This window comes from Rhincodon typus, chromosome 29 (assembly GCF_021869965.1).
Source record: "Rhincodon typus isolate 14 chromosome 29, sRhiTyp1.1, whole genome shotgun sequence".
In the NCBI taxonomy this organism is placed as follows: Eukaryota; Metazoa; Chordata; class Chondrichthyes; order Orectolobiformes; family Rhincodontidae; genus Rhincodon; species Rhincodon typus.
Genome location: NC_063360.1, coordinates 21358037 through 21369163, shown reverse-complemented (window position 1 = coordinate 21369163; position 11127 = coordinate 21358037). Strand labels below are relative to the sequence as shown.

The 11127-nt window shown below is 39.0% G+C and overlaps 1 protein-coding gene and 1 non-coding gene across 2 annotated transcripts in view; both read right to left on the bottom strand.

The window, feature by feature from the left end:
- Nucleotides 1-215: 215 nt before the first annotated feature.
- LOC109926310 (glutamic acid-rich protein-like) overlaps nucleotides 216-11127 on the bottom strand; it is a 52449-nt gene continuing 41537 nt past the window's right edge. The window contains exons 6-8 of the mRNA XM_020526183.2: nucleotides 10418-10561; nucleotides 5833-5903; nucleotides 216-1040 (exon numbers count right to left, since the gene is read on the bottom strand). Coding sequence (XP_020381772.2) covers nucleotides 330-1040; nucleotides 5833-5903; nucleotides 10418-10561 — 926 coding nt within the window. The 3' untranslated portion in view covers nucleotides 216-329. The remainder of the gene's footprint in view (nucleotides 1041-5832; nucleotides 5904-10417; nucleotides 10562-11127) is intronic.
- LOC125486536 lies at nucleotides 2429-2557 on the bottom strand. The gene has a single exon (XR_007265190.1). It is a non-coding gene; the product is annotated as a U6atac minor spliceosomal RNA (small nuclear RNA).

Here is an 11127-nt window from a genome sequence, read left to right as displayed (position 1 = left end):
CCTCATATGTCAGTCTTGCCATCCCCAGAATCAGTCTGGTGAACGTTCGCTGGACTCCCTCAATAGCAAGAATTGTGCTTGTTTCAAATAATTGAGTGCCTGTAAGGCAGTGTCTTTATTAAAAAGCTTAACTTCACACACAAATAAATAATCCTTTTTGACACAAGGAGATTTTTATTTGGTGCAATAATAACTGTACTTTTATTTAGAAATATTGCACTTCTCTGATATAAACTTACATTTCTGTTTAGTCTTTTCACACAAGGTGGGAATATTTTCTAGTGATTGCAGCTCAATGCGAATACATCTAAGTTGGAACTTGAACCTAATTAGTCATGTTTTCTACTTTCTTTGAATTTATTTTTACCAAAATGCTTTCCCATGCCACCCTTCTTGTAAATGTTTTCACCTCCATAATGCTTACTGCGTTTGAACACTCTGTACTTACTATATTCTTTATGCACTTTATAATCATGTTTTTTGTTGTCATCTTGCTTAATGAAATACTTGTGCTTCTCAAAGTCTTTATAATAGCCTTGGTTTTTGTTGTATGTTGCTTGTTTAGCATTTTTCTCATGTCTTCTTGGAAAATTGAGTTGATTAAATTTACTCCCCTTATCGCATCCCTCTTCTTTGCCCTTGGAAGGCTTCTTACCATCTCCCTCTTTGAAGTGCTCCTCTTGGTAGCCCTGGTGGGCCCTGTGTTTTTCCTCCTTATGTTCCTTTTTGAAGTACTTATCATCTTTCTTTTCAAATTCGGTCTTGAGATCTTTTCTGTCCTTACTGGACTTTCGTTCTGAGTCTTTATCTTTTGGCTTATAACCACTTTTAATGCTTTTGATCTCCTTAATGTATGCAGAGATCTGCTTTTTATCAGCTGCCTCAACCTTGCAGCCTCCTGGCCTTCCTTTCTGGGTGGTACACGTCTTTTTCAAATCTGTTCTGACAGGAGTTTGAGGAGGAAGCTTCTTCTCAAGTTCGTTGGTGGATTTCTCAGTTTCTGTGATCAATATCTGATCCTCTAGCATAGTCCTTTCTGCCTGGTGAGAAAAAAAAAATGCTCTGAAGAAATTGTGTTTATCATCCAGTGGTCTGACCAATATTTATCCATCAATTAACGTCAGTAAAACAGATGAACTGGTCTTTGCATGTTGCTGTTTCTAAGAGCTTACTGAGCACAAATTGGCTGCTGGCTTTCTTACATTACAACAGTGACTACAGATCAAAAGTATCTGATTGGATGTAAAGCAATTTGGGAATACTGAGGTTGTGAAAGGTATTTTAAAATGCAAGACTTTTTTTAAAAAAAGTCACAGTCGGCTGAAGGGGGAAGGTACTAACCAGAGGAAAATACTTGTAAAACCAGTAATAAATCCACAGTTTCATTGTGGTCCAGATCCTCTCTTATATTGTTATCAATCAGTTTAAGCCAGATAGGAAAATAAGAATAGGAGGAGGCCATTCAGCTCCTTGAGTCAATTCTGGCTTTCAATTAAATCATGGCTGATCTGTAATCTAAGTCCAAATACCTGTACCCAGACAGCCCCCATATGTCTTAATACCCTTGGTTAATTGAAATGTGTTAATCTTAGATTTAGAATGAATAATTAATCCAGCAACAATGCTATTTGGATGCGCGGTCCAAATTTCCGTCGGCACTGCTGCCTCAACACCAGGGACCCGGGTTTGATTCCATCCTCGAACGACTGTCTGTTTGGAGTTTGAACATTCTCCCAGTGTCTACATGGGTATGATCCTGTTTTCTCCCATAGTCCAAAGATGTGCAGGTTAAGTGGATTGGCCATTCTGAAATTGCCCACAGTGTCCAGGGATATGTAGGTTAGGCGGATGAGCTGTGGGAAGTGCATGGATGGGATGGGTCTGGGTGAGTTGCTCTTCAGAGGTTTGGTGTAGACTGTATGGTCTACTTCCACACTATAGGGATTCTATGATTCAAGTTGGCTGCTGAAAGACCTGGCTCTAATTTTTATACCATGTCTTAGAGTCTTTTGAAATCTGTGTATCATTCTGGTCATCGCAGTCCCTTATAGGCTAATATATCCTTCCTTATGTGCAGTGTCCAGAATTGAACACATTATTCCAGGTGCAACTTAACTAACTATTTGTATAACTATAGTATGATGTTTATTTACTTGTATTCAAATCCTCTAGATAAAGAGGCATTAGGATCATTAGGTGTTCTATAACAGCATGTTTTGCTGAATGTAATTTCATATAACATGAAATTCTACATTATTTACTAGTTAGGTCTACAAAGAGGGAAGATTCCCCAAACTTATCTTTTAATTTAACCTATTTTTCTAATCAGTCTGTTTGGCAATGTTATTATACACATCTGGAGCAGGTGGGACTTGAACCCAGCCTTCCCAGTCTAGGGTTACAGACTGGGAACCACAAGAGGGTCCCAAAAAAAACATAGTCAGATGCGAGTAAGTAGGTGGTAAAGGTCTTAACCATTTGAGTGTGGTAAAGCCACTAGGACCCCCTTCCATCCTTATCTAGTGGAGGGGTAACCTTTACTCTTTGCATATCATACATTAATTTCCTTTATATTTTTTCAGAACTGACATCTCTAGTAGCCATTGGAATTGCTGTAAAATTTCATGTTTAGACTTTTTGGAAACAATATGTCCACATGAATGACTGACCCATAGCTTAAAGAAATAGGAAACATAAGCATCAATTTAGCAAATGAATTGGTTATAATGAATGGAATGTACCAAGGTCAGTATTGGAGCACCTATCATTTCTGATCTATATGAACTACCTGGAATCAGAAATGCACTAAATGTTGGTGAAAATCACAAATGGTACTAAGCTGAGGGTGAAAGGGTTCAGGGAATGTAGAAACCAATTAAAGAATTACAGAAGGACCACAAGGATTAAAAATCAATACAGATACAATCAAGGCAATAAATACACTGAAATCAAAAATGGTCACAGAGTAGAACTTGTATTGACATGCTGATCTCAAGACAATAAGTCTGTCTGTTCATGCATTTTCCTTCACAAAGATTACTGTGATCATGGAAATCCAACGTACATAAGTATTAATAAAAATTGTCTGTTTCAATATTATTACTGTATTAAAGATGATTACTAAAGTACAGACATTTGCAAGTTTTACACTAGGACATTTAAATTTAAAAATCAAAGGATTTGATTTTGTTTATTGTAACTGTAACAACTTGTGACCAACATTTCAAAAGTTTAAAAATAGCATATCAAACAATCTGTTATCATCTATGTTAAAAACAGACTTCCTGTAGTCATATTTTGTCACCTTCCCATGTCAGAATTTGCCATTATTAATCATTATCTTCACCTTTTGAGTGTTAAACACCTGCTGTTATTTCACCCTCTGCCACTGATGTCACTAGAATGCTTCTGTTTTGTGTTTCTCAACTTATACCAGGAGGAAATTTGTTGCAGTAGCCAATTCTCTTTCTCAAATTGTGGTAAACTTTGCTACTTAACTAACCAATGCTATAAAATCAGATTTTTACACAGAACCAAGGAGACAGTACACAACTGATGCTGAAAATCCGGAATAAAAATGCAAAATATTGGCAATAGTCAGTGGGTCACATCTGACACATTTCTCTCTCTGCAGATAATGACTGATCTGACCATTTCTAGTGTTTTCTGACAGGCCTTATGGGTGGTATTTTCCCCTCAGAGGTATCAAGAGAGATGGAAAGATGAAGAAATAATTGGGTGAATTTGACATGGAGAGGAACTTGCTCCCTTCTCACCAACTCTGCCATTAAATTCTACTGAGAATGTCCATGGATGACTTTCTTGACTCACCAACTTACCTTAAGTGATCAATTGATGGCTACTAAATAGCTTCAATTCACCACCTCCCCAAATACTATCTCCCTGGTGGGCAGGAAAGGTGGCTAGTTTCATGACTGGGAAATAAGGGTGACCTGCCTGTTAATTTTGTGTTAGGCCTCCGATTACCCCAATCTGGGAAAATCAGAGGCAAGGATGGTGGTCAAAGTTGGATGGTCTCTGAGAACCACCTCCTGCCCTTGTATCCAGCTGTATTGCCCCACTCAGCAACAAGAAAAGAAAATGCCTTAACTTCTCATCACTGGATTCCCTCCAGAGTAGGTGTTGTCGCTTGGTCCTTAAGACAAAGGAACTAATTGGCTGACAGCTTCTGGCAACTTCACACCAGTGTCAAATTGCCTGATAGGGTGAGAAGCTTGCTATGTGCTGCCTATAAGCTCGTAATGAGCTGATTGGTGTGTAGTACAGAGAATTATTTCACCAGTGGGTATGATGTGTCAGTCACCACGTTACACACTCACCCCAACAGAGATGAAAAATGTCTGCACTTTAGTAATCATCTTAAATATAGTTGATAATATTAAAATTTTTACTAACATTTATGTACGTTGGACTTCCATGAAAAGGAGTTCTATTTGTGTGCCATTTTCCAATTACCCCAACCTTTAGCCACTTTCATCTACAGATTATTCATTCTGATCCCGTTAACTTCCACAGCAGAGAGGGTTTCCAATATAGAATGCAGAGATTGAGTGTGCCAACATACGTAATGGATCTTATTTCAATGCCAGAAATGTTTGAAGTTGTGATGATACACTCATACTTTGTAAAGCAGCTCACCCTTACCTCCTTAGACAGCAAGTGGATGACCAGCCTTCTGTTCTACCACCAAGACTGACTTGAATCACAGCAGAGGACCACCATGAGGCACATGTGCCTACAAGCGTAACAACTAAGAATACCACTACAGACTGAGGCAGCTTTTGGTGCTGAATTTAGATGGGAGGATTTTTATTGTGGATTTCTTCTGTACATCACGTACAGTTGTAGCACAGCTTTACCACGGAACAGTATCATAAACCCCAGCACCACTCTCTGACTGCATCATTTCTGCCTGGCAGCTAAAGTCTAAATGAGCCTATTATTGTTCATTCTTGGTTTAATCCTCTACCTGGTAAATCTAATTTCTACCCAGCTTTGACCTAATACAAATTTTGTTCCTCTACCGATTCCACTCTTGTTTAATTGTTGCTATCTGCTTTCCCTACCTATAGTTTGTTCGCTTAATAGTCTCACCCTTTGTCTTTCCCAGTATGTTTTTCCACTTCACTGAGAGTCTACACTTCTTATTCAATTTTCTTCTTCCCTATTTATAATTTCACACCCTTGTCAATTGCTCAACATAACGCAGTAGATTTCTCTGCCTAAACCCAAATCCAGTTTAAGAAATAAGTCACAGATGCTATTGCGAGAAATCATCAGTAGCAACAAAGTTGATTGTTCTGACTAATTTATGTGAAGGTAGGGGGATATTTTACTTATGGTTTTACCATCAAAGTTGTGGAATGTGTCAATGAATTCAGAAAATTAATCAAAATGTTAATTGACAGATTTTCTGATGGTAGCAGGAGTCAAAGCTTATTATTCATTAACAGACTCAAAAAGTTCCAATATTCTGTAGGCAATTTACAATCTTTTGATTACATACAAATAGGTTGGTATTATTGATAGCTACAAATTTAATATTAAAATTCAAAGAAGCTAACAGAGAAATTATAAATTAACATTTATTCAAGAGAAGCGTTACAGCCAATTTTCTATTAAAAATGCAGCCAAATACAATCAATAAATAATATTGGATTGTCTGATTGGTATATCTATTAATGGGTTCACAGCAATTAAAACATTCACTTCTGCCTTTCTAGGAAAATGTAGAATGTTATATAATATTTCAAGATTCTTTTAAAATGTATATCATACACTTTTGTGTACATTTTAAAGAAATCTTCTTACCAATTTCAAATCTTCATTATCAAGAAGGTCACTGTCAGAATACACCAACATATCGTCTACTTCAAAAATACCTGTGAAAATAGTCTGTGTGAGACAACCATGTAAACTGTATAAAAAATGCAAAATACTGCACATGCTGGAATCTGAAACAGAAACAGAACAAGGACATCTGAAGAAGGGTCATATTGGATGTGAAATTTTAACTCTGTTTCTCTCTCCACAGATAAGTTGAGTTTCTCCAGCCTTTTCTGCTTTTGTTTTATGTAAACAGTACCTCAAGTTGAGGTCTAAGTGCAGTGTTCAATCCACAGGAAAGCCACTTCCATCATTTTATCTGTTAGTCTTAGTCATAGAGATATACAGCACGGAAACAGACTCTTCAATCCAACTCCATGCTGTCCAATAATCCTAAATAAATCTAGTTCCATTTAGCAGCATTTTCACCCACACTCCTCTAAACCCTTCCTATTCATGTACATCCAGGTGCCTTTTAAAGGTTGTAATTGTAACAGTCTCCATCAATTCCTCTGGCAGCTTATTTCATTCACGCACCACCCTCCGCGTGAAAACGTTGCCCCTTAGGTCACTTTTAAATCTTTCCCCTCTCACCATAAACCTATGGCCTCTAGTTTTGGACTGCCCCACCCCAGGGAAAAGACCTTGTCTAGTTACTCTATCCATGCTTCCCATGATTTTATAAGCCTTTGAAAGGTCAGCCCTCAGCCTCTGACACTCCAGAGAAAATAGTCCCAGCCTGTTCAGCCTCTCCCTGTTGCTGAAACCCTCTAACCCTGGCAACAACATTGTAAATCTTTTCTGAACCCTTTCAAGTTTCACAACATTCTCCCCACAGCAGGGAGACCAGAATTGAACACAGTATTCCAATAGTGGCTTTACCAATGTCCTGTACAGCTGCGACATGACCTCCAAACTCCTATACTCAATGTACTGCCAAATAAAGGCATGCATACCAGATGTTTTAAAAACTGAAAGAACCGCGGTTGCTGTAAGTTGGGAACAAAAACAGAAGTTTCTGAAAAAGCTCAGCAGGTCTGGCAGCATCTGTGAAGAAAAAAATCACAGTTAATGTTTTGGGTCCGGTGACCCTTCCTCAGAATTGGAACCTGCACTGCAAGGTCTCTCTATTCAGCAACACTTCCCCAGGACCTTATCAAGTATATAAATCCTGCCCTGATTTGCCTTTCCAAAATGCAGCACCGCACACTTATTTAAATTAATCTCCATCTGCCACTCCTCGGCCCATTGGCCCATCTGATTATGATCTTGTTATACTCTTATTTTCTCTTTGAAAAGTTTAACCCATCATGTGTATTTTTAGAATGTCATTAGATCACAGATCTAGCTAAATTCATTCAAGGGAAAGCTAGACATGCTTCTGGTCCATGTGGACATCACCACTTACAAAACAGTAAGGGCAGGACTTTACAATTTGTATTCAATGTGTGGTCACAGGTTGCATGATTCACAGGAAATCCCCACCACCAGATTCACGAAAGCCCACCAGATCATGTGCTAATCATGCACCTAAGTGCTCCCTTGGTGAGCTTTCCAGCATGTCATGTCCTTGGGCAGCAATGACCCTATGTAGCTGTCAGAGACGAGCAGATGCTGTGGTCAGCAGTGTGCCCCTTCAGACGCCGAGGCTGCTGACTTCACAGCAGCACCAAATTCCAACTGCAGTTGGCAAAGGGAGGGGGCCCTTTTTCAGGGATGGGTTAGCTTCTGGGGAGGTGGGGGGGGTTCAGAGGAGATGGAGGGAAAGACAAGTGGTGTTTTTCATTACCACTTGTACCCTAATCCTCCCCAGGCTGGGGTGTATGCAGGGGCCCACCAACCTGGCAGGCAGGTCACTCATTTTATGACTCAGGAAGCCTGAAAATGTTCTTTGGTGCCAGGAATAGAGTTAATCAGATGGTAGCATTAAGAGGCCCTTAGAGGTCCTTAATTGGTGGCAGGTCGAGAGATCGTCCATGTGCATTCCATCCATTCAACACTTTGAACCTGTTCTGCCATTTAGTATGATCGTGCAGAACATCTAACTCAATACCCTGTACCCACTTTCTCCTCGTACTCTTTGATCTCTTCAGCCCCAAGAACTGTATCTAACTGTTTCTTGAAAATATTCAATGCTTTTGGACCAAACACTTTCTGTGGCAGAGAATTCCACAGGTTCACCACTCTTTGGGTGAAGAAATTTCTCCTCATCTCAGCCCTAAATGGCTCTATCTTGTATCTTTAGACTCTGACGGGTTAATTTGTGAGGTGGTGAAAAGGGGACGGGTATCTCCTCAGTGCCAACCCACCCTATTATCTGCCTTCACAACCTTGCTTGCCACTTCTCAGGATGGAAAATTCTGTTGTAGTACACCAATGAATTCTGGGCCAGAGTGGTCTTCTACAATTGTTTTGAATGTATAGGTAGGTTGGAAAGTAATTTCCCAGCTCTTTTTTCTCATCAAATTGGCTTGGATTTATTTTTCTGTCTTGGATTTTTTAGCTGGTTCATATTAGATTTGGCTGTGTGGTGAGTGTTTTATCATAATACACAAGGTAATGTGGAACAGCCAGATGGACCAGAGGGACTTTTCCAGTCCATCATTTCCACACTGTTCTCATATGTTTTGATAAAGAAGGTCTTTCAATCTGATTAGGAACGTTCAGAATAGCAACTTACACTCTCTTATTACAGGTATCCTTTGTTTATCAAACAGATCAGTGGACTGGCCTAAACAATCAATCCTACAACATGTTCCTGCTGTTGGTCATTCTCTGTGTAAAGAAGCATTTTGTAGCAACTACTTTTAATCTGCCTTACACAACTCTAAACCTGTTATATATTTCCCTGCTACTAAGAACACAAGAACATAAGAAGTTAGACCAGAAAGCAGGATGTTGCCTGTTATGGAGGGCATTAGCTATGAGGAGAGGTTGGACAAACTTCGGTTGTTCTCATTGGAACAACGGAGGTTGAGGTGACCTGTTAGAGGTCTACAAGATTATGAAGGGCATGGACAGTCAGAAGCTTTTTCCCTGGATGGAAGAGTCAGTTACCAAAGGGCCTAGGTTTAAGTGTGAGGGGCAAGGTTTAAAGGTGATGTACGAGGCATGTTTTTTATACAGAGGGTGGTGGGTGCCTGGAACTCGCTGCTGGGGGAGGTAGCAGAGCAGATACAATAGTGACTTTGAAAGGATGTTTTGACAAATACATGAATAGGATGGGAATAGAGGGATACAGTCCCCAGAAGGGTAGAGGGTTTTAGTTGTGATGGGCAGCATGTTGGTGCAGGCTTAGAGGGCCAAAGGGCCTGTTGCTGTGCTATAATTTTCTTTGTTCTTTGTTGTTCTTTGTTCAGAAGGCGAACATACAGCTCCTTCAACTCGTTCCACCATTCAACAAGATCACAGTTGATCTCCTTAAAATTCACTTTCCTGTCTGACTAAAACCTTTTATTCCCACAGAGTTTAAATAAAAACCTGCCTACGCCTGCTTTGAGTATGCTCAATGATGGAGATCTTTCACTCTCTGGGGTAGAGAATTCCAACGGCTCATCGCTCTCTGAGTGAAAACATTTCTTTTCATTTCGGCCTTAGAACATTGACCCCCTATCCTGAGGCTGTTGCCTCATGTTCCGGATATCCCCAGCCAGTGAAATCAACTTCCCAATATCCATCTTGTCAATTCCCTTAAAAATCAATGAGATCACATCTCATTCTGCTGAACTCTAGAGATTATAGGCAAAATTCATTCAGCTTCTTATCCCTAAGGTCTAATCAAGTGAACTTTCACTTTATGGCCTGAAGAGCATGTCAATAATTGTTTATATTTTGAGACCAAAACCATACATAGCACTAAAGGTGTGGTCTCATCAAAGTCTAGTACAACTGAAGTCAGGGTTCCTTGTTTTTGTATTCCAGTCCCCTTGCAATAATTGCTTTTCTAATTGATGTACCTCCGTGATAATTTTCTGTATTCTTTGTACAAATACACACAATTCTCTCTGAACACAAAAAGGCTTCACACCTTCCCTATATTACACTTCATTGGCTGCCTTCTTGTTGGCTCACATAACCCGCCTATATCTCCTTGCAATCTCTTTATATCCTTCTCACAACTTACATTCCCACCTAAATTTGTGATGATAGTAAACTTCAGTGAACTACTCACAGTCACTTTAATCTATGTAATTGTAAATCTGAGATATAAATCTAATTTACTTCTGTAGTGTTACTAATGTTCTGCTCCAGAAAACCAAGTGGTAAAGGAGAGCACTGGAGCCAATCGTTGCATATTTTTCAAAGCATTTATTTACAGAGATATGCATTACAAACTTGCACCTCCAATCACACAATTTCCATTTGGTCATATCAATAGGGGAACAAGTAGGGTCTCAGTTAATGTCCACTACCGGCATACAATTAAATAAATTTATACACATTTAACAACTTATGTGTTTTTGTGAGACTAGATCCAAGACTGTGTAACCTTATTTTTAGCAGGAAGAGTTTGAACTAATATATCCAATCATAGCCATCAAAATTCAAAAGTCCACCACTCAGTGCTTACCTACAATCAGCTGGACACCCATGCTGAACACCACGAACGCTGCAGCAACTAAAATGCATCGATTTAAGGTGATTTGTGCCCAAGGGTCCTCTTCAGCAATCTGCTTCACTTGAATTCTTTCAATAGTCTCTTTTTGCAACTTCACTGACAGAAGAAGGACAGAAATAAATGTTTACTTCCCTCCCTATCTTTGGTTACTGAGCTTTTTCATTGCTTCCCTTCACAGAAGTAATGATGTTGGAAAGAAAATTAATCCTTAGAATCAGAGAAAAAGTAAACCTGCCCACAGCAAATTGTTTGTATAAAATACATCGAAATAGGTAGATATTTCCGTGCAAACTCATAATAAGTTCAAAGTTCCAGAACTGACTTGGAACTTTCCCAGGTAGATTTTCTCATCAGTTTACATTTAACATCAGGTTTGAAATGTGGGCACACAATTTGTTATTTATAACTCCCACTTATTTTTAGAGGCCTATTAAATTTCTTGACTATGCTTTGAATGGGCAAGGGAAGCACTCACCAATTTATGGTTAATTATATTAAAACCCAACTTATTTACAATTGTTTTGCTACATGTAAAGTTATGCCAATTTATTATGAAGAAAATTAAAACTTTGAAGCCTGGTGTTCATTAATCACAACATACAATCCCTATATGTTGTGAAATGCTGATAAGGCATTCAATTGTATGTAAATAGTTTGCCAAA